The sequence below is a fragment of the Carassius gibelio genome, chromosome B17, assembly GCF_023724105.1.
Source record: "Carassius gibelio isolate Cgi1373 ecotype wild population from Czech Republic chromosome B17, carGib1.2-hapl.c, whole genome shotgun sequence".
NCBI lineage: Eukaryota > Metazoa > Chordata > Actinopteri > Cypriniformes > Cyprinidae > Carassius > Carassius gibelio.
Window position 1 is genome coordinate 11,410,396 of NC_068412.1, and position 24,872 is coordinate 11,435,267.

A 24,872-nucleotide genomic window follows, 5' to 3' on the forward strand; every position below is an offset into this window, starting at 1 on the left:
CAGGGACCCTGACTATTATTATGAACGATTCATCATTGCACATGAAAATTTAAACAGACATTAGTATAAGGATTTACTTTATCTGTAGCTGAAAGACACATTCAGAAATACCTTTTCTGTTTAATGTACAAACCATGACCACATGTCTGTATTTTTGCCTTTTCTGTTACCTTTAGGAGTTACAAAAATACTTTACATTCATTTTCTTTGTTTGGACACCGTGGATAGACTAAAAGAGATGACTAGAATCTGTTTTCTATTTAAGATACAACCCAATGTATCCATTTGTAAATAAATACCTCATTGTGAGGGATTAAACAAACCTCTGAGAAGGGTTCAAAGCATCCAACATGTTACATGTCTCATATACAGTTTACAATTTTTCGAAGGTGCAATGAAAAAAGAGCTCAGGATGGATCTAAATCAGAAGTCCTCTTTCCTGGAGGTATTCCCAAGAGTTGTCCAAGAGTTTCTTTTGATCCTTGAAGCATAGTGGTTGTTTTAGACACTCACCAAATGTCTACAAGAAACCAGCAGAGTTGAGTTGCTTGTATAGCACTGAAGAGGTTTTGGTGCCGTGCTTAGTTTAAAACAAAAACTGTGTGGACATCATAAAACGGTCACTTCAAAGCTGTCACTATCAGGACTCCTCAGAAAGCAGCAAGAGGATCTGCTGGACCTCCGACATGTCTAGAAAAAAAACAACATGGGCATTTAAGAAAATTAAATACAATATTCACAAACTCATTTATATCTGAGTAATGTATAATTGCTGTACAACTCCTCCTCATGTTACTATATAATAACAAGAATACATTTTGCATGAACTCATCCTCTAATCAAAGGCAAATTAAGCAACTAGCCAGCATTGCTAATATTTCCGTATTAGGTACAGTCTAAATGACTCTCTCAAACCTGGCAAACTGTCAACCTAGAAAACATGTTGGCCATCACAGAGCTTGGGTATATTATTTCCTGTAATCCGTTACTTTGATTACAAATAACATACAAATTTTTGTAATGTAAACCATTACATTTCACATTTTAAGTAAAATAATCCGACTAGGCTACTTTTTGACCTAACTTGTTTATCAAATTGATTTAAATAGTTAAATCTTGTACCAGGTTGATAAAAATACAAAGAGAAAGAAAATGCATTTCATACAAGAAGTGCATTAAAAATTACATTACATCAAGGTTTCCCAAAATCGGGATTGTAAAAAAAAAAAAGGCATGGAGTTTGTGAGATTAATTAAAAGCGAATAATTGATTAAATCAGAAAATGTTGAGTGGCCTATTCAATCGGGCTACCAAATGTCAAGATATTTTACAGAAAACTAACAAGTAGAACAAATAAAATCACAAAATAACCATGTTTATTTGCAATTTCGTAAGCAAAACTATTAAAAACATAAAAAATTAAATAATCCAATATTAGCTAAGGCCTAAAAAACACTTGAATATATATCTTTAATAATACTTATTATGTTCCACTATTAATGAGTAGGCTAGTAATAGTACTTGGCTTTATTGACTCAGTAGGAAAAAGTGTCCTCTTGCCATTGTTTTATGGTACACGTTATAATTTAAAATGCTTTTCTTTATTCAAACTCTGCACCCCAGCGTACAGCATGTGCTCCCATAGTGCATTGTGGCTTCAGCATCAACAGAAAACAAGTGAGATGTAATTGCCAAGGGTTCGTCAAATATGAATATAGAATTGCTTGGTTCAGGTAAAAATCAATATGAAATGCATAATTTAAGCATGCATTCGGTACTTTTATGCTGAATATATACTATCGATATCTTAGCTCATCAAACATAATGTCAGAATCCTCTGTGAATTTTATTATTGGACCAGAAACACATTACTCAGGTAACTAGTGAGTGAGTGCATTGGTTTTGCCTTCATATTTTATTTGTCAAGCTCATACCTTGTTTAATATTCTACAGTGTTTACACATCCTTCATACTTTGCTAATTTACCAATTCCACTGGAGGACCAACAAAAAAGAGGATTACTTTCAGGAATAATCAATGAATTACATTATTACACACTTCATTGAATAAACCTCTCCAGTCAACTCTCAGTCTTCCTGCCTATAAACATTGCCAAATATTTAAGCCTACTAGACCAAATAATGCTGCTTCTGATTTTGCATTACATGCCAAGATATTTGTATATTAACTATTTTGAAATACATATTTATCTGCATTTTGAGATTGTGAAAGAAAAGTGTGATTTCAGATTTTAAGCAGTGGTGGGAAGGATGCAACATTCCCAAAACATGATTTCCTCTTATACATGATGGTTGACATATTGATGGGAAAGATTTATCATCTTGACATGATGAATCAGCCCGTCGTGATTATTTACAGTCACTGTTAATGTGAAATTGGTTGTTTTCACACCATCTTACCTCGTTATGTGGTATACACTGATGGACGTCAACCATTTCTGGCATTAACTTTTCTGATCTTCTGGGGTAGAGTTGTCTGGGGATCTGGGAAAGGAATGACAGACCATCATCAATCCTGGACAGTTTTAAGTGGAGACAAGGTCTTGCCAAGCAAAGAAGCACAGTACATTTTTGGCACGATAATCCAGACTGTCAATATTTTGAAGAGCCAAACATCTGTTGCTGGAATAAAATGACTGATTATTATTCATAATATCATTAGATTAGACAACTACAGATGCACTAGTGACTAGTCTAAATGAGATGCAAAACCCATGCACGCTGTCAGTTGTTTCAATTATCCTCTTAGGAAAATCATTTCTTAATGTTGCATCCTTGAAAGTTTCAGAATAATTGTTGGCATCATTTTGTTTGTTTGAATATATTGTGTCTGAAGAAGAAAATGCATCTATTTTATAATGAATATGTTATATTGTGTCAAACTGGTGAGGATACTGATGCATGGATTTTGCTGATGTGTTCTTTTTAGTCTTTAGTTTCTTCTAGACAAAGAAACACTTAAGAAAAAGCTGATTCACCAAAAGCAAAAATTATTATTATTTTTTTTTTGCTGAAGTTAACTGGCTGTTCTGTACAGTACTGCCCTCTGCATTAATATAGTCTAATGTTATTTTGGAGTGCATCGTTTTTTTTCCTTGAGGTAATCTAGTGCAATTTCTAAAATATGATTTTGAGGTCATTTGATTTTTTAGATTGCACATAATATATTCTGCAATACATTCTCATTATGTTGCTAATAAGAATCCTCGGATGAATATGCTTTAAAGAATGTGCATCTACATCAGTCTATATCACTGTAATCTCTCCACAACCTTTTGCTGCACGCTTTGGGTAAATGTCCCTTTAACTGGTTAATAATGAGATTATTAGTGAGATATTCAGAACAAAATATGTTGCTTCATCATTTTTAATAGAAGGGAATATAAATGCCAATGTTCAAAAGTTGGGGTTCAGAAATTTGTTGAAAGAAATTAATACTTTTTAATTCAACAAGGGTGTGTTAAATTGACCAGCAGAGATATTTAGAATGTCAAAAAAGACTGCTAATTCAAGGAAATGCTGTTCTTTTGAACATTTATATTCATCATAAAATCCTAATAAGACATTTTTCATCGTTTGCACAAAAATTATTTTTTCTTTTTTCTTCTTCTAGGCATTCGTTTACATTAGACAGCCTAGATAGGAAACCAAATGCAAAAAAAAAAAAAAAACTGATTTTCACCAGATTTCAAATCATAAATGTAATTTCATGTGTTTTTGCTGTTTTGACACCAAAAAAACTATAAATTGATTATAGTCAGATATGCAGTCTGAACAAAGCCTACTGTAAATGTGACTGTTGTCAATGCAAAGTTCATCATATTATAGGAAAAGTTAGTCCATCCTCTCCACAAAAGGTTGATTATGGATGTTAGTAGCGGTAATGACACTGATTGAAATAGATAATGAAGAATACCATCTTGGCAGTACACTTTACCTCAGTACTAAGCTGTAAACTTTCAAGTGATCGAAATGTGCCTTGGCCTGTGTGTTGTGAGGAGGCTGAGGCAGAGCTCATGGGACAGAGCATGCTTGACACATGTGTTAAGACCCCATCATCATTCTCAAAAACTGGATTTACTCTCATAGTATTACCAAATGGGAATGCAGGTTGTGAACGCCTACAATACAAAGGAGATCAGGTCTTAACACCAGAATGATTAATAAGGGTCACCACTGCCAATCCAAGTCTGTGAAGAAAAATCGAATGTCTAAATGAACAGAAAACGGGGAAATGAGAATCCTGCTTACACAAGTCTCATGGTCTTTCTGGTCCGTATACATTTCTTGTTAATGAAAATCAAGATGCCTATCACGGCACAAACCACAGAGAGGCTTCCCACCAGGCAGGCTACGAAAAGGAGAGGGTCAGCTTGCACAGACACCAATTCATTGCAGCGTTCTCCATGGTAGTGCCAGAATTTACCTACAGGACATCTAAAAGTGGTGGAGAAAAAACATGTTAAGAAGAAATGTGGAATGGATAGAAATGTGTAAGATTCCTAGGATTTAAAAGTTTTTATTAATGATTATATTATAAAAAAGCATGACATTATGTTTGTTTTTTACATAACCGCTCAGAGAAATCACCAAAAATGGTGCACGTGTCTCTGTGAAGTACCTCATTTTACCTCATATTACTACCTTAAGGGTACATACACATTTCAGAGGTTGATAAGAAAAAGAATTGTACCTTTTATGGGTACTTCTCCAGTAACAAGCTGTATTTTTACACCCTTGTTTTTGACAGTGCAGATGAAGGACCTGTGGCTGTATGCTCAGGTGATTTTGAGTTTTCCTAACATCCTTGTAATCTCCATTGAAACTGATGGATTTGCAGTGTAAACTATATTGCAGGTTTTATTTCATATTTAACATACCTGCAGGCCGCTCCGTGTCCAGGTATGATTTCACACTGTCCTCCGTTCAGGCAGTATTTCGGCTGTAGGTCACAGATGCTGGTGCAGGGATTGCCGTCCACCGTGCTGTAGCCCGGGTCGCACAGACACTCAGGCTCCGAGGTTAAGGTGTTCACCACGCAGCGGGAGAACTCGTTACATGCCATAAACTTACATGGATCGGTGTGATCAGCTGGAATGGACAATAAGAACTAATTGGCTTTAAATACTTTTGGCCAGACATACAAAGATGCTTAAAGACTTAATACAGGTGTGGTTATCTCTTTAAGTTAATGTGGATGCTTTTGTTTACTGTTGTAATAACAGTAATGCTGGAAGTTGCTGGTAGAGCTTTCTACTTCTGAATGTAATTGGTGGACTTTGTGGATTTCAATAACAATAGAAAATCTCATTACAAATGAGTGAGAGATTAGTTTGACAAGGAGTCAGTCTTGTTGCTAATAATTAACATGCGGACAGATGAAATTGCCAAGATGCATTGAAATCAAACGACTCCTCGTCGCTTTTTCACTGTAAATCACAATCAGCAAGAACAGAACTTTCTTAACCTTCATAATGCATTGAGGTTTGTTTTGGCCTAGAAGAAATACATAAAATGTTCTAATAACTGCATAGGTTTTAGTAAGGGAACAAAACTTTAAGATGCACATAATTTATTATTTTTCAGATTTCTTTATAATTACTTTTTAAGGGATATAACCATAAAAAAAAAAAAGTTACATGTTGTGTGTTTGGTTCATTATGGGCCCAGGTATGTATGTACAGGTGCATCTAAAAAAATTAGATATCATGAAAAAGTTCTTTCTTTTTTGTAATTTTAATAAAAAAAAAGCTAACTTTCTTTTATTCTAGATTTATTGCACACAAACTGAAATATTTCAAGAGTTTTTTGTTTTAATTCTGATGTTTATGACATTTTCAAGATCTCCATAGCAAGTTTAATTATGCACTCAATACTTTGTTACTGCTTCAATGCCACGTGGGATGGAGGCGATCAGCCTGTGGCACGGCTGAGGTCTTACTGAAGCCCAGGTTGCTTTGATAGTAGCCTTCAGCTCTGTATTGTTTGTCAGATGTTATTTATCTTCCTCTTCACAATACCTCATATATTCTCCTTGAGGTTTAGGTCAGGTGAGTTGGCTGGCCAATCAAACACAGTAATATCATGGTCATCAAACCACTTAGAAGTTTTTTTGGCACTGTGGGCAAGTGCTAAAGTCCTGCTGCAAAATTAAATCAGCATCTCCATAAAGCTTCTCAGCACACGGAAGCATAAAGTGCTCCAAAATCTCCCGGTAGATGGCTGCACTGACTTTGGCCTTGATCAAACACAATAGAGCAACACCAGCAGACGTCACGGCACCCAAAATCATCTCTGACTTCAGAAACTTTACACTGGACTTCTGTGCCTCTCCAGACCTTGATTTCCAAATGAAATGCTAAATTAACTTTCATCTGAAAAGAGGACTGTGGACCACTGAGCAACAGTCCAGTTCTTTTTCTCTTTACCCCAGGTGAAATGATTCTGAGTTTTTTTTTCTGGTTCAGGAGTGTCTTGGTTCAGGAATGTGACAGCTGTAGCCCTTTATCTGAAGACGTCTGAGTGTGGTGACTCTTGATGTGCTGACTCAAGCTTTAGTCTGGTCCTTGTGAAGCTCTCCCAAGTTCTTGAATCGGCTTTTCCTGACAATCTTCCCAAGGCTGTGGTCTTCCCTGTTGCTTGTGCACCTTTTCCTCCCACACTTTTTCCTTCCAGTCAATTTTCCATGAATATATTTTGATACAGCACTCTGTGAACAGTCAGCCCTTTCAGCAATGACCTTCTGCGTTGCTTACCCTCCTTGTGGAGGGTGTTGATGATTGTCTTCTGGACAACTGTCAAGTCAGTAGTCTTTCCCATTATTGTGGTTGCATGTTCTAAACTAGCCCAAGAGGTACCCAGTATTTATACTCAAAATTAATCAAACATTAATCAAACAAAATGTAATCGAAATATTTCAGTTTATGTGCATTAAATTACAAAAAAATAAAGACCTATTTCATAATATTCAAATTTTTTGAGATTCACCTGTAGTACCATTTGGTGTCAAAAATAGTTTTTGTAAAAATTTATATAAAATTCTTTTGCCAGTTCTCACACAAGTTCCGGGAATGTATTTTGATGATAAACATGAATATGTACACCTATTTAGTTAGTAAGTTCATGCAGTCTATTTTATTATTTAATTTATTTTAATGTGTCTGTTGTTTTGTTAGAAATAAATATATACGTTCATTCATGCACGTAAAATTTCGAATGTTTCTTGAGCAGTCATGAGTAATAAAGTAAAAAAAAAAAATGTTATTAAATTCTATGGAGAGTGATAAGGAGTGAAGGTCATGTCTGTATAACCGGAGGTAACTAATAATTTTAAAGGTTTAAATAAAAATGTATTATTCAAAATATCATTAATATTTTGCACATTTTTATGAATTTTTTTTAAATAAATGGATGAATACATTAAACACAATTAATATTTGAGGTTTTTTTTTAATTCAAGTCGTATATATATATATATATATATATATATATATATATATATATATATATATATATATATATATATATATTGCATCATAGCTTTTTGGGGTGGTTTAATTTTAAATATTAAAGAGAGGTTGCTGATCATATAAAATATGGTTTTAGTTGAAAAATATGAAGTTGTGACTGTTATATAAAACACCTATGGGTCCAAATAATGCCTGAATGTGAAAAATTTAATACAGATTTTTAATGTATTATGAAGGTTAAAAGTATACTTCACTCAAATATGAAATTTCTGTTATCATTTACACACCCTCATGTCCTTCTAAACCTGTATTTTCACTTTTTGCAGCAGAAGACACACACACACACACACACACACACACACAAATATTTTTAAGGACATTTGGACCCCATTGACTTGGGTCATGGATGAGATTTAATTGCATCATTGCAATCCAGAGAAGAAAGAAAGTCATGCAGGTTTGGAACATCTTGATAGTAAGTGACTAATGACTAAAGTTTATTTTTGGCCAAACATTTATTTTAATAAGGAATTATTTGATTTCTCCTTTTGACACATGCTTACCTGCTTCCACATCCACTGATTGGGAGTCGATTTCCAAGTCCAGTCTCTTAGACGCCGCATTGCAGAAGTCCTCAAGCACACACTGCACAGTCTTAGTAACATTGAAGGGAACCGGTTTGTCTAATTTCATCTTGCTGTTTACCACCACACTGCCGTTCTTGAAGTTCAAAATCTCCAGCTCCCTAAATCCAGTCAGGTTGGACTGTAGATACGGCAGGAGCTGTGGGAAAGAAGAGATAAAAGTGAAATGAGAGAGTTGCGACTGCTCTTTCATCATTGCTGTCTAGTGCAGACTGGTTAATTGTGCATGAATGTGACGCAGCTCAGATGCAAACTTATAGGATTGTCAATTCTGAAGCAATTCTCCTCAGTTGCTAGAAACTGAATGATTTTGGCCAGTGTCTGTCTCTCATCCTATTACAATATGCAAAACCTTCTCAGCGCTCATTTCATTCTGCATGAGGAGGGCCAGTTAGAGATAAAGATGGTTGTTCAGGAGAAATAGGGCGTAGCAGCTCAGTCATTCATCCCGGCTCAAGATTTCAAGAGCTTGATTGCTCCAGTCACACAAAAGATGGAAGACTTGAGCGTATGATATTTATGCATTTCGCATAAGAGCCACAGAGATTACTAGCGTCTCAAAAAAAGCTTTCAAATTAGGTTTGCATATTAATGATTAAATCACCATTTTAACCTTACAATTTTTGTTTAATGTAATGAACTAAAACAAAAATGCCTGTTACAATTTAATAATAAATAGAAAATCAGGAATTAACATTTGAAATCTCTAAGTAAATTTTTTTATTTTAAAATGTTTTAATTGAAATGAAGATGTGTTTAAAATATTTTAATATAATATTTTTATTGTTAATATTTTTTTAAATAATTATATATATATATATATATATATATATATATATATATATATATATATATATATATATATATATATATATATATATATATATATATATATTATTTAAAATGTTATTAATTATTTAATAGTGCATAGAGAGTGAGAGTGAGCACTAGACGAGTGAAGGCCACATCTGTATAATAGGAGGTAACAGTTTTAATTATTTAAATAAAAATGTATTATTCAAAATATAATTCATATTTAAAATGATTTTAATGAGTATTTTTAAATATAATGGATGGATATATTAAACATACTTAATATTTTAAATGTTAGCATTAAAATTTTGCCAATTTTTGTTTAATTTGATTAAAACGAAATGTTTATTTTTAAAATATGAATTATTTCCAATTGTTAAACAGTGAATGCAGAGCGAACATGAAGCGTGAGAAGGAGCACAGAGGCCTGGCCTGGGATGCTGTTGTATTAATTAAGAGCACGTCTGTATAACAGGAGCTAATCTGTATTTGGAGGTAGGCCTGATCTGCCAGTCACCATCAACCTCTCACCTCTTGGTTAAGTGCCAGGGCAGAGCAGGTGTTATTCTTTCCCACAGGGCACGCTGTGACTCAGAGCTCAGCCTCAATCAGTGTTACTGTCTAGATCATGCCAGTGTCATGACCTTTGTTTGCCGTCACATGACAGAAGATATCGTCTAGTATATACAGTAGCGCTCATTTCCAAATAGGTTAATGAATTAATTATCACAGACAGCAGCATTGTAGCATATCTCTATTCTTGATTAATGATTCCCACACTCATTCTAGCACGGTCCTTACACTTGTATCTACTAGTTCACAGGGATCTATTTCAGTGCTGTTCTGTTCTATAAATGATTAATACGTAATAAAATATATTTTTTACATTTTATCATATTTTAATGAATTTTTAAAATATTTTTTGTTCTCCGTGTCCAATCGAGATGGTTGCTACACAAACCAGTAGAGTCAGCCGTGAATAAGCATCCTACAAGGTTGAAATGCTGAAATCAATGCAAACCTAGTACAGGACTAAAATATTACAGCCGTCGCTATAAAAGCTACCAAAATGTTGAATTATAAACGGGCAAAATTGATGTGTACGGTGGAAAAATCAATGTTTCTTTTGCAGAATTTGCAAGAGCATAAATATCTTGAGGTTATCAGATTATCCTTTAAAAGCCCATTTATGAATCAATGAACTAATTTTATGACCATTTTACCTAGATACTTACCAGAGTAGCCTCTGAGCAGATTTTTAGTAGTTCATGTCATAATCCAAAAGTTTTTCTCCTAGCACTGGTGTTAGTCTGGCGACTTGGAACTGCAACACTATACTAGTTTGGGCAACCACTTTATTGGAAATGGAGCTTTTTTGTCTTGGGATTTATACAAATAATACAAAATAATAATAAATAATAATAAATAATAATAATTGAAAATAATGTCTTAAAGAACAGAACATATCGATGTAAATTGCACAAGAGCCCCTTATACCCGTTTAATAGCGGTTCAATTAAATTATGAAGAATTATGAAGAAAAAGAAAACTGTGCAAGAACAGTTAGGAATGGATATTATTGTAGTTTTTAACACACATGAAAACCAGTCTAAACTGACTAATTTTTATGTATCTTAAAAGAGATTGCATTCACCCTGACTCATTCACAAATAAGCCACAAAATCAGCTACGGTATCTCTTTGAATTGCTTTTATTACAAAGAAATAATTGAGCAGTTAATTTCAAAATAATCTTTGTCATTGTTATAACACTCCAATAAAAACATTTGGAGACTGATTACATTCAAGGACATGTGTCTCACCAAAGAACAATTCCAAGTTATTAGGCTGCCTAACCAACTAAAAGCAGATTTAGAGAAACAAAACTAGACAGCAAGTCCCTGAGGTATTATTATTTTTTTTTGGCATGCTCTGTGTTTTTGGTCATTTAATTCAACAAGATGGTGAAATAGGTTCATCTGTGTTTTACATCAATAAGAAAAACCAGATTATTTACAGATACACAGTTTTAGCATTTGACATGAGCACATATTTTTGTTAGTGTGCACACTGAGATCCTGAGAAACCAAAATTTGCTTGGAACTATAAGGCAACATTCACACTATCAAGAATAAAACTACTAATGAAAAAAAAGAGTTGCGGGTTGTAAACGTTCAACTTTGGTTAATGCTGGTTAGAGAGCTCAGTGATCTGCAGTTAGTAAAGACAGTTCTTGTTCAGTAAGATCAGACGGGGGAAGTTGTTAGACAAAAGTTCAGAATTTAGTGTCAAAAAGTGATTAATAATGCTTTTTCAAGTTTGGATATAGATGTACCGGTATTGAGGCTAAAGTCTTCTGTTCTCTCTCAGTCACTTGACTAGAAGCCTCTGGGTTTGCCGAGTCACTTGGTTCAGAGAATTGCCTCTGGTTAAAAAAACATGATATTACTAAATATAATATGAATAAAAACAACATCACTTAGTTGACTCCTGTGGCTCAGAGGTAGAGCATTGCGTTAATAGCGCAAAATGTTGTAGGTTAAATTCCCAGTAAACAAACATTCTGGTAAAAAAAAAAAATGTATAGCCTGAGTGCACTTTAAGTCGCTTTGGATAAAAGCATCTGCTAAATGCATAAATGTAAATGTAGTTGTGAAACTGTGATATGATTGGCCAAGAGGCGGTCTGAAAGTCTCATGTCTGTAGCACTTTTTTTACACGTTGTATATGAGTGGTGCAGAGTGGAAGTGAGCATTTTTTCTTGGATGAGTACTGTTTTTTTTTTTAAGTTGGAGCATATGTGTTTTCTCTTATATTAGGATTGTTCGGGGAAGGTTTTCTCTCCATTGAGCATGGAGTGACCGCAGAGCAGAAAATGGAAAAAAAGGGAGTCAAGCTGGAACAGAGTGATTCTGCATCACTTTGAATGGGGAGGAGAAACTGCTCCACTCATCTGCAGTTCAAGTTTATGATGCAGGGTGACATGCAAAGCTTGATGGTTTGGTTTACTCTGGAGCAATTTTTGCTGGAAATATAAGAAACTGATAAAAAATTTGTCTAAGAAATGAAGGTACTCAAATGTAACTTTTAACTGTATTGATCATAGTTGTGATTACATGTGGCCTTACGTCTACGGCTGAACTATAACTGGGCCGATATTCAGTACTACACCACTCTTGCTTGTTTGAGATTGCACCATTTTTTTTTAAATGGCCATACAGGTTTTCATTCTGTGTACTTCTGTCTAAATTGAAATGTAAGGTAAAGAAAGTTCAGAGGAAAACATTTGAAGTGGGAAAATAAGTATCTTTGTATAAAATGTACAGAAATGAAATCCAATTTTCTGTCAGTCACCCAAACCCTTTATACAAAGGCTTTATAGAAAAATGTAATCACATTTTGAACATCACTGTTCTCAGATGCCATCTGTCAAATCCCTGCAGATAAATGGCACACTTTATCTATTATTCTTTACCAGCATGCACTGCGATACAAATGAAAAAAAAGGAAAGCTAACAACAAATGGAGGATAGAAAGACATGCAGCAAGATGAAGTCAAAGACAAAAGTGTGTTTACCTACCAGTTCAAGAAACGTGTTCTCCAGTGATTTGTACTCAGGGGAACTCTTGTTGAAAAGATCCTCCGAAAACATCATATTAGTCACACGTAAACTAAAAAACACCACTAACTCTTTGGCCTGGTTAGAAGCCATCACCGAAGGAGCGGTAACGTAACCTAGAGGACGAGCCGAGGATTGTGGATTCTCATCAACCTCTGAAGGGAATCCACTCCCAGAGTCTAGAGTATCGTCCTCCTTATCAGCCTGTTCAACATCTCTGCCAATATCTGTACTGCCTTCACGTGGGGGAGGTGAAACTGTCCAGAGAGGCTGTCCCTCTTCATCCAGGAAAATGTCCGGGGTCATGTGTGAAATTAGGTCTTCTGTGGGCGTTAGCTCAGAGGGAATTGCTGTAGGAAGAATGGGTTCTGGAGTTGTAAGTCCAAGTGGGGGCACGTTTTGATTGAGTGTGTCTATGGTGACACCGACAGATGGAGACTCTACATGTTCACCAAGGTCAATTGAAGTAGGTGACTCAACTTGACCTTTAGGGTATGAAGGAAGACCTTCGGTAGGGGTCTCTAAAGGTTCTGATTGGCCAATTGTGTCATCTTCAAGAAATATAGCATCTTGCGCTCGTTCTGTAGGGGTTAGGGTTGTCAAGATTGATGTTGCCTCTGCAGAAGTGGCCTCTGGTGTTATATCGAAATCCATTTCAGGTTGAGTTGAAGAAGATGCTTTCGCTACCTCAAAAGTCTCCAAGTCCAGTGGTGCAGCGGTGGCAACAATTTCATGTCCCACATCCTCTTTGACTTCCACCCACTTTGATAGGTAATCCACTGTAGTGGTTCTTGACAATCCTCGAAAAAAAAAAAAAAAAAAAAGGTTTCAGAGAATGTTTTTGAAAATGCATGTACTAAAATTACAAATAATTCTTAAATTTTTTTTAGGCTGCCTAACTTAAGTGTCTTAGGGTGTATTCACACCAATAAAGTCCACTAGTTCACAATGTAGATTTTTTTTTTTTGCGGTTCCCTTTCACACTGGCTTTTTTTTTTTTTTTTTACAAGCGAACCAAAACTGTAAATAATACCACATGCGTGCTAAGGTCATCGGTCCATTGGGCAGAAATTCTCAAGCAGGGAAAAACAGGAAGTGCAAAAACAGGCTAATCATGGAGATCTTTCGTAGTGCAATATTTATTATTTTACTGATTTGGTGTTATCAGATACTTTCATAATATGAAGAAGCTTATGAGCATCATATGAGACAATGTCATACGGTGTTCTCACAATATCGAATTAAACTTTAAACTCACCATTTCAAATTATGCTGTGCTTTATGCATTTGCCCACTGTCATATTCATGTTATTTACTCTGTGTACTGTAGGTAAAATGAGTGTTACCCTGGCTTTATTTGAAAAATATGATTCCCAATGCACACAAACTTCCTAGAATACCGAGTGCCCTGTTGGTTACAGTGTTTACTTCCTTTTTAATTATATTTCTATTAAATATTTATTTATTTGCGAAAATAGTTTGTCATCTAAAGTATAAGTATGTTTATTTTACACATTAATTTTTTAAACCCATTTTATTTTTAAACCCATGTCAAATGATTAAAAATTGATTAAATATTAAGAATAAAAAAATAAAAAAAATAAATATACATCGGCTTTACTGTATATCGGCTATTGACCCCCTTCAAGATATCGGCATCGGCTGCCAAAAAAAAAAAAAAAAACAATATCGGTCAACCACTAGTCAGGATCATCAACTTCATCTTTGCGACACTGACTAAACACTAGTTTATTAATAAATAATTAAAATATCTCCTTACTATTTTCTCCCAACGTAGTCATGTTAATGTTTTCAAGCATTTTGGTTTAAAAACAAGTGATTTAAGCCATTGAAATGCTAACAACAGCACTATAAGTGCGAGCTGTCTGATTCTGAGCGTGATTTCTACAATTCACCTATCAGTAAGCCTTATCCACTTGGTTACTGTTATGAACTTTAAAATAAATATTGTCGGTATTTGGAATTTGGAAGAGAGGGTGCAAGCCAGGAGAAGCCTCATATTATGTTCGTCATGATCACAACATGCCGGATTAACAATGTTCATGTATCGCAGGGTACGATTAAATTAATTTACATTTAACCAGTTTCATATGAAGAAACAGTGAAATGTAGACCTTTGTTTATGTGTTTTTGCATTACACTGCACAATACAGTTGGCTATTTAGGTTTGTATGGACACAGTAATGCACAAGATGATATTTACATTCTGCTTGAGCAGATGAAAATTGTAATGTAATGAGAGTATGACAACCAGAAATGAAAGTTTTGTCTTCATTGGGGTTGAATGCTTTGGGACAGTTTAGGAAATAGAATAAAATAAACTCCATTGCCTATTCTCTCAGGATACCTGGAATTAGTCTTATAAGGACCCCAGGCATATTGTTTTTACATTTTTGAAGCATAAATCCCATAAAAACGATGAAAGCTTCAGATCTTCCTATGTTTCTCTTTGGCGCTGAAACCTACAGATGTCTGAGTTCGGCTCCCTGTGCAACTGATACTTGACCATTGGCTCATCTGTGTTCGAGGGGAGGGGCTTACCGCTAAGAAAATTGGGTTGGATCGAGGTCAGATCATATTCACACCTTAAATGAACCATACCAGAGTTTGTTTGGAAGCGATTGCTGTATTCACACCTACCAAAAAGATCTGCACCAAGAGGGGAAACCAACTTGAGTTCGATTCAATCAAACCAAACAGACAGCTGTGAATACATCCTCAGTTTGGAAGCAAGTGCTTTTGTACACAACTCACTACTCGCTACAAATATAAAAGACTTACCTTCGTTTGTTGAAGTGACTTCAGTGGTTAGACTTGTCATCTTTGAACCCTCAAGATGGGAGATGTTAATTAGCACAGTGGCTACTGGTTGCGTGGGAACGTGGGAAGATATATCAGGAAAATTCTGCATATCACTTTTTTCTGTCCTATCAGAGCCCAGATCTCCAAAAGAGATGACCATACTCCCAGGTGCTGTAATGTCCTCTGAGTCCTCTTTTGTGGACTGTGTACTCATTTCCCCAGGTAAAAACCTTGATTCTCTGCTGATTTCAGTACTAGATCTCATGTTCTCCTCGCCTGCTGTTAAAGAGGGCAAATCAGGTAAGGTTAAATATTTGCAGTCTGTCTAGGACTCTTATATTGATTGTATTGATTTTGTGTACCTGGTTTGAAAATAAGGGAAAGCACGTCCACAGGAAGTGATGTGTCCTCACTTAGTGCCTTCACCACCATGCCCTTTAGGGCTCTCTCTATGCCATATTCATCAGTGGAGTCTGTGTCACCTATGGCCCGCGTCCCATCACTCTCAAACACTACAGCATAGCTTGCTGCAGCACCTTCAGGACTGATAGATGTTATGAAGGGAATTGGTTTGCATGACGTTTGCTTGGACTTGTATTAACCTGATTGTCTGTCTTAGCCCTCATGTTCTCTTTGGGACTGAAAAACCCAAAGGCAATTTCAATACCTCAAAATCATACTTATCATTGGCCTGTCAGGTTAATACTTAATGACTTTTTCAAATCTTATGAGAATGGATTGGTGTATAATATTGTAGAGGTTTACTTTTGGCAGCCGTCTAATTGGAAGCTAAATAATATAGGTTTATTTCAAAATTCATTTTCACATGCACAGGATTTGTGATTTTGGGCAATGTAAAGTCATTCTTAAAAGTACATGAGGGTTAATTGATACAGTTTTCCCAAAGGCTACTATCATGAGATAATAAGGTGGTTACACCTCAAGCATGTTGTGTTACACAGTCTACACTACAGCAAAGCATAATGGTATAGTAATTGAAACACAGTTGTTCTGAACGCAATTTGCCAAGTATTTCTTCAAATACTTACCCCAAGTTGCCCCTGGGAGAGAATTACCCATCCAAAGATATAATTTTCAAGTTCAATGGACTGTTATATCTTGGTGAATCCCACTGTTCCAGCATTCAACTTACCGAAATCCCAGCACCCGAATCTCTTTAAACCCTGGAAGTTTGTCAAACACATGCAGCAACTGCAAAAGTGTAAATGAAAATATTTTAGACATATTTGTAATAACTTTGTCAATAACTACATAATTAAATAAATTACATAATATAAATAGAGAACATAAACCAATCAATTAAACACAGTTGGTTACATAACCTCATATTTTGGATTGTCCAACATGCTGTAAAATCATGTGCCATGGCTCTGGTCGTATTTTAACTAATCTTAGACTTATGCCCAAGACGTGTTTAGTTTTCCTGTTTTTGATCTTTTACCAGAAGCTACTTTCAAACCTACTCTAGTAATATGTTTTTTTTTTTCACTTTGAGATTTTCTCTAGAATGTTCTTAACACAAATGCATTTCATTTCTTTTATTACAGTTATCACTAACTACACCTTAAGATTTATTTTGGTAAAACTTTATAATGACTGCATGCCATTAATCATTAGTTAAGCATTAGGAAACAGTTAATTCATAATTTATAAAGCATTAATAGACATTTATAAGCAGTTTATAAATACAGATATAAATGCTTTATATCTGATTTAAAAGTATATCTGTAATGTATTTAATATTTGTTTTTTCATACTTTATTAATGATCAACTTATCATTTCTAAATTAAGTATAGCATTATTTACACCCAGTTATTAAGGAGTTGTCAGTGGTTCATAAGATCACTTAGAAATTGTAAGTAAATGATTAATAAACTATTTAAATGTGCATTCAAATATCTTTTTATTCAGACATATAGTAATAGTTACTTATAGTGTTAATAAATGGTTTATTAACATGTATTTCTACTGTAATTCAGGGTTAATTCAGGTAGTTATAAAACATATGTAGTTGTTAGTTAACTATTTTTGTGAGCTCATCTAAAGTGAGGACTATTTATGCCTTGTAAAGCTTTTACAAATGAGATTTAAAGGCTGTTAATATTTCTATGTTCTGTATCACTGTGTGGTGTTTGTTTCCGTTTTTTGTTTAGAAGATAACTGAGCCTTTAAATATCCTTTATAAATGCTTTACAAGGCATAACTAGACTCACTTTAGATGAGCTCACATAAATAGTTAACTGACCACTACTAAATGCTTTACAACTACCTGAATTTACCACATTTCTTGTGATCATATGAATCACTGGCAACTCCTAAATAACTGGTTTGTAAATAATGCTATACTTCATTGAGAAATGATAAATTGATCATGAACAAAGTATGAAAATACAATTATTAGACACATTATAGATATGCTTTTAAATCAAGAATAAGCATTTATATCTGTATTTATAAACTGCTTATTACTGTCTATTAATGCTTTATAAATTATGAATTATCTGTTTACTAATGCTTAATGATTAAAAGTGTGCAGTTATTATAAAGTGTTACCTTTATTTCTTTTATCAGGTTTCACAACTATATTGTCAATGTTCTCAACACAGGCTCAGGTGAGATGTAATTTGTCTGTTAGTAGCTTGAAACAGCTTGATGGCATATGTTTAATAGTTGATTTCACATAACCTTCTCATGAAGATTGTGAGTGAAGTCTTCATATTGCGGGCTGCTTGGATCCCTCAGTAGTACGGGGTCTACTATAGTCAAACTGAACTCCACAATGTGCTCCACTGGCCTCTGAGGGACAACATCTGGTGCCCCAGTTTCCTATCAGATCAGAGAATAGCCAATTTGTTTGTTTCTAACTTCATTAGTATGTTAAGTGCATATTCTAAAAAGCAGGAGTTAGTGGCCGTACGCTGTCAGATTCCATGATGAAAAGCTCCGCAGGACTCTTTGAACCTGAAGCATAAAAAGCCATCAATCAGTCATGTTTTTATAAGATCAGCCAGTATTTCTTTCTCATTCGGATGGTGAGGACTTACATTTCTTGCCTGGTGCAGGTGTGAGAGCCCTAAAAATAATTGAAGACATGTCGAGAAGGAACGAATCAATCCGAGAATGATAAATGCAATAAAATTCATTGTCCCCGATAAAGGGGTTGACTGCATGTAAGCCCGGGTATGTTTGTGTGGCTCTAACACCCAAGCGTAATATGTCTGGGCACAGATCCCTCTTATTAAAGTGGATCAGGTCAGAGAGCAATGTTTAGCTAGGCCACCGAATATGAACAAACTTTGTTTTTTAAAGGTCAGGCTGCGATTTTCTCATTTCCCACTAGTGAGGTGACCTCATTCTAGATATTCTGAAGGGTTCGAGCCCAAAATGAAGACTTGAAGTAACTTGCCATACCATGAATACTGAAACCAAGAAGCCCTTGATTTCAAGATCATCTTCAGGATTCTTACCTCTTCTGATCATCTTGAGCTTTCACTCTCTGTAAATGATATAAAGCCTCTGAGAATTTACGAAAAAGCCTTTTTCAATTGAAAAATATTGGCACATTTATGCTGTACTGGCAAGACAAATGGACTAAATTGGAAATGGACACGAGCAGCTACTCACACTGGCTACCATGTCAAGATGCTCCTGCGTGCTACTAAAATTTTGGGCCAGATCCTCCATGCAAAGTGAGTCTCTCTGACAGGCGTACACCCACTGCTGGTACTCCATGGTGTCAGGAACTCTGTCAAGAAAGATCCGGAAAGCCTCCCACACAGCTTCTTGACAAACTGTTAAACATCATGGAAAAATTGAGAGAGAACTAACAGCAAAGACCTGATAAAACATGCCGGGACACTTCAAATTAATTATCTGCACCACTGACAGAGGTGTAACATACTTAATAGTGTTTAGCATGCAGTCATTTGCAGCCATTATCTCATTTTGCCAACACGGTTATTATGGACATTTAATTAAGAGTATCTCATAACTGAATCTGACAGCTAAATGTGCTTCACCTTTAGCTTGTTTGTACCAGTAATTTAAAATCATGCTATCTGCTTCAGTGTAAAAAATTTTGTCAGGTGGCTCATGTGGAATTATCAAAATTATTTGGTTTTATTCAAGCCAAAAAAATTACTTAAAGAGAAACTTCATCCCAAATTGACAATGTTGTCATCATATACTATCTCTCATGTCTGTGGATTAATTTTATAATCATTTTCTGCCCATATTCATTGTAACAGCAAAAATCCATTCTATAAGACTCAAAGAAGGTAAGCCTAAAAAAAGTACACTACTTTTATCTATACTTGGCTCAGAGCCACTTCTTTTTTTGTGGCTTGGCATGATCCTTCATCTCTCAGAAGGATTCGAATGATTGGGAAGTTAATTATGATTTATGAGGATCTGAGGGGTTGTTGCCAAATTTGGCACTGATGCTTAAGGCTCCGTCCCTTGTGGCATTTAGGGTAGATGTTGTCCTACCTCTTAGTTTGTAGTAGGCTTTATGGCTGGTGACGACCTCCGCTATGCTCTCCTGAGGACAGACTTTCACCCCCGTATTAAACAGCGCTGATCTCTTTGCTCGATGCGCATCCAGAGAAAGTGAATCTCTGCCATCTGTCAACTGTTTCATTGGCCGTGGAGTCTCCAGGAAGTGCCTGTACTTCACATTTCTGATCCTGAGAATCAAGTCGTCAGCAGTGAGTTCTGCAAATGTCACAACAACAGCATGCGTTCATAGTTTCAGAAGAGCAGGAGCAACTTTACCTGAGAACAGTAAGCCGACGGATCATATAATTACACTTCATGTAATTACTCTCACTCAGAGACCATTTGAAACCCTTTAAGTCTATGATTAGTATGCTGAATGAACATTAATTGGATTAGGCCTAAGTCAAGCAGTCGGTTATCACGGCAGATGTTAAGCGCGTTCACTAGATAAGAGTTAAAAAGGCCTCTGCTCTCCAGTGGTAGTAATCTTAATCGTGTTTGACTGAAAGCAAAGAATTTTAACATAAAGACCAAGCTGAAAAAGTCTTCGAGATTTTTTAAATGAAGTCCTTCTTATAAATGTAGTCATTATATTGTTGTTTTCCATTTATTCAATATGTAATTAAATATATATATATATTTTTAAAGTTTAACTCAGTTTAATGTCAGCAATCAAGAAAGTTCAACTGTGTCTTGTCCATATAATGGCAATCAATGGGGTCTAATAAAACAAAACATAATTTTTTTTTTCAAAACATCTCCTTTTATGATCCACAGAATGACACAGGAACAACATGAAGGTCATTAAATTATCATCAATATTATTATTATTATTTTATTTTTATTTTTTGCATGAACTAGCTCTTATAATGATCAATTGTAGAGGTTAAATTTTACAGTGATGTGTCATTAAAAGTTCTTACCTGCCAGAGACCCTAACCCATTCTGACATCTAAGAGTATTTCTACTCAAGGTGACCCACCTTCTGACCTGTTACATAATCGGTTGTGGCCAGAGATAGCTGTTGGAGTTAACCAGCACCTGCGGTCATTGGCGTAATAGACTTAGACCTGGTGTTTTACTGGTATTTACAGACTAGAGAAGTTCAGGATGAATTGTTCAGGTATTACAATGACAGCAGATTTCACTTCATTAACTTCAGTTCAAGTCATTGTCATAGTGAACATATGTACTGCAAAATGGCAGCGATGCATTTAATTACCTACTTCAGTAATGAAGCATCAAACAATTATACAGTTAACAGCTCATATCAAAGTGCATCTGGAGGTTTTTACATCAAATGACAACAGTCCTGACTAGTTTAATAGCTTGGCCCTTCAGCTGATGGTGCAATCTTTATAATTTCCTCTTAGTTGCAACACTCACAGATCCATTAAAAACAGACAAATCGTGTGTCCCCTCCACGTAAGATCTGAGCCACTCCAAGACCTCTTTAGAAATTGAAAGATCACATTAGGTCTCTATTAGGACCTCTATTAGGCCTCAATTACAATTGGCTAAATGTTTTCAAAATGGAGTATTGTGTGACCAGCTGGTAAACTTCAGAGAGCTTCTTAAAACATTAAGCCTGGCTCAGCAAAGGGGGTCCCTCAGACTTCACCGGACCTCTGTTCACTACTTGCAGATTAGTTTAAGCTTAGTTAGCAGACAAGCAGTAGCGTTAGCGATATAAGTGCAGCTACAGTGGAAGATAAACACATACCTTTGTTTTTAATGTTCTACTGGTAACTTTTAAAACCAACTGAGTAATCCTGCTTAACAGAATCTCATACAACATGCAATCAGATCACATTAAGACAGGATTTCCTGTGTACATGCAGATTTCTCTGCAAAGAATAGTTAGTTATATTGTGTTTTGGATGCTGATGTCCTTTGCTGACCAGGCTTATCCTTTGGTTAATTGCATAACTGTACACCAGCACTTAAATGGCATAAAATAGCCTGGGCTAAAACTAATTTAGATACCAACAGAACAATTGCATTCAGTAGCTAACAATATCAACTCAGACTCAGTGAAAAAAAAAAAATGCCTTTGGCGACATTTCTTCAAAAAGATATTACGTGTCTCCATCGCAACACTTTGAAAAGTGATTGCCTGTGCATTCAGTTTAATACAAACAAGATTAACGTGAATCTGGTAACATTTCATTACTTTGGTTGTAATATTTATTGCTGCAGTTCAGAAATGAAACGACACTAAACGTATACTGCTTTATCAAGTTTGAAAGGTATGTACAGCATACACCAGACTGTCCTCTAAACCTATCCAATAGTGTTAACAAAAGCAGATGCGAGATAAAAACCTTTGCTGATGCAACCTTATGCAATTTTATGCAATTTCCATCATGACTCATGTTTTATGTGATTCACTATGCTCCAAATCACAAGTGCAGTGCTGTACAAGGTGCGCTACCAAGCAAGTTTACTACAGCAGAAATGGTTATGTGATGCAAGCATAAAAATTGTAGTTTTTGCAAATCATGAACTGTGAACACTAGTATTTTGCTAGTTTGTATGAAAAGGATAAAAGTGTGAGTTTTACTGTTAATTTCAATTGCAAGCTGCATTTATAGCATTTAAAATGCTTTTCTAATGAGACTCTTTAGCAAATTCTACCATTAACTGCATTATAATGGTAATGGATACTGTTTTAGTACAGTATGGTCAGTCATTTACTATAGATTGATGTAGACTACTATATGGTTATTAGTGTTGAATCTGTAACAATTACACCATTGTTGTAATTCTTCTCAAGCCCTGTTGTCCAATCAGATTGGACCTTCAGTCTAATTATTTTGATCACAAACAAAAGACGCCCTGTTCTAGTGCCACATGTGGCCCTATTTAGAGATGTTTGCAGTGGAAAACATTGAGCAGATCACACAGAGATACAGGGGTCCCAACAATGTGTTTCTAGGTCACAAACCATCTGACCACATCTGTTAATTAGCAAATGAGCAGATGTAGGGCCAGTGGTGCAATTTCTCAAAGATAAACCAGGGTGACTGATTCGATCATGTGTCCCGCTGCCGTCTATGAGCCCGCCGAGCACATGTGCAGACATGAGGGGCGGCGATGCTAATTGAGCTGTACTTCTGAAGCGTTGAGCGAAGCCCCACAGCAAAGCTACAAGCCAGAAAAGATTAGCGTTCCACACGGCCACGAACAGAATGCCTTTTGTTTCTCCCTGCTAATGAATGGAGCTTCTGAACGCTGTAGCCAGACTAGAGGCATTCAGAACTCGCATGAAATGTTAGCGAAACGTGCTTTTCTAGCATATTGTACCAAAAAGGAAGCGCTAATGGCGTGCTTGCCACAAAAATGTTATCAAATGATTTGTCATCAGGCTTCATTTTGCATAAGAAAAATCTTTGGGCTTCTTTCATGTCCTTGCAAATTGGCTCTTAAAATATTTAAAAACTCATTCGATCACCGAGGGCGGAAAGATGCTATTGTGTGAGGAATCACGCAGGCTGTAGTCACTCTAAGGCGTTGTATGTTACCAGAAGTCCTGTTTTTGCTGAATTATAAGACTTTGTTTAAATAAAACAGCATTAGAATGGCGTTCAAACACCGGCTTACCTTTGATTCTATTGGCTTGGAGGGTAAACAAGAACAGAATGAGGAATAATCCTGTTTTCAATGGCATGTTGCAGTAGATTATGTCCTTTTGGATGTAAAGTCGCTCATTTGGAAAGAAACGACAGTCCGTATTGACTTAACTCACGTCTGAGTTCGACAGAGTTAATTTCCATCGACTATGTGTCCAGGCATCCATGGAAGGGGCTGTTTGTGTGCACTACTGTAGGTTGGGTGGTATTCCTGACAGATGGTGCAGATTCTTGGGCACACACTTGGTCTGAAGTGTGCGAGTGGGTGGAAGATGCTCTGCAGGGTGTAAGGGGAATGATGAGGTTAAAAACGCTGGCTCTTTTTCTGGCTTAATCTGTTTACCTCTCTCTGACTCCTAATCCCCGTGGACCCACGTGGTGGACTATCTTCATCCTGTTAGTAGCCTTCTTGACCAGCAGCTGCTAGCCTCCTTGGTTCGTTCACAAGCCACTCGACTTGCCTACTTACTCTGTTTCCAGTACACCCGATGCTTGTCTCTCTCAGTCTGGCCCACTCAACACAAGTTTCTCAGCCCTCTGCCAGCTTTTGTGGCTGCCAAGCTGAAACGCTGTATTCTACTCGCCCCGTTTGGGAGAGCAAGCTCTGCCCTTTCTCTGATCATGGGGCCAGATCTGTGTACTGAGCGTGTGTTGTTGTGGTGCATGTGGTGCATGTTAGTCCCCAGGCCTACTGCTTGAGCTGGGAAGAGGATTACAAACACCCTGCATTATTACATTTCACAGCCATAAATAAGTCTCCTCAGCTCAAAATCCATTCAAGACCTTCCACGGCGCTGGAGTGTACACTTTGAACTTTCAAGAGATAATGAGAACAGGCTGGTGGCCGTTTGTAACCAGCAGAAATCCCTCTGGAAATGAGAATTTAAATTTAATTAATACATTTTTAATAAAATTTTTTAACCTATTTAGGGCTCCATAGAGGAACCACTTTATACAGTCCCTGTTACTGTATGTAGAACCATTTTAGATATTGTCACTCTCATATGTTTGCTATGAATGGGAATTTGATACAATGACAAAAGCTGTTTTTAATCACTTTTATACTTTTCTGAGGTCAAGAAGTTTCATATCTGTCTGGGGGACCCTTATAGGGGGCCTTGGGGACAAAAAGGTTGAAAATCATGCTATCTTTAGGAAATACAGAGTAATTTAATGTTGTTTTTTTAATCCTCTCCCTAGTTAAACTAAGTGACTAAGAGAGAGTAAGAGAGCCTTTAAATAACTATACAGGGGCTTAATGGGCTCTTTATGTGGTAGGGATGTTATATGCAGCTCAACCACACTGAAGAACTGCTGAAGAACCAATTTGTTT

The 24,872-nt window shown here is 36.0% G+C and overlaps 1 protein-coding gene across 4 annotated transcripts; it reads right to left on the minus strand.

Annotated features, from left to right (window-relative positions):
- Positions 1 to 60: 60 nt before the first annotated feature.
- Positions 61 to 24,058, minus strand: LOC127976419 (interphotoreceptor matrix proteoglycan 1-like). Of its 4 annotated transcripts, XM_052580822.1 has the most exons (18): positions 23,511 to 24,056; positions 19,899 to 20,123; positions 19,035 to 19,201; positions 18,878 to 18,906; positions 18,455 to 18,483; positions 18,328 to 18,371; positions 18,096 to 18,236; positions 16,542 to 16,600; positions 15,751 to 15,932; positions 15,368 to 15,667; positions 12,527 to 13,365; positions 11,281 to 11,370; positions 8,053 to 8,272; positions 4,901 to 5,111; positions 4,272 to 4,457; positions 3,958 to 4,141; positions 2,421 to 2,504; positions 61 to 690 (listed from the first exon to the last, which is right to left on the minus strand). In XM_052580822.1, exons 1-18 carry the CDS (start codon positions 23,575 to 23,577, stop codon positions 610 to 612), a joined length of 3,138 nt encoding a protein of 1,045 aa, XP_052436782.1. In that variant the 5' UTR covers positions 23,578 to 24,056; the 3' UTR covers positions 61 to 609. The 4 variants fall into 4 exon arrangements, with proteins under 4 accessions (XP_052436782.1, XP_052436784.1, XP_052436783.1 ...); XM_052580824.1 differs by lacking the exon at positions 3,958 to 4,141 and having other exon boundaries at positions 23,511 to 24,057; XM_052580823.1 differs by lacking the exon at positions 11,281 to 11,370 and having other exon boundaries at positions 23,511 to 24,055.
- Between the last annotated feature and the right edge of the window lie 814 nt (positions 24,059 to 24,872).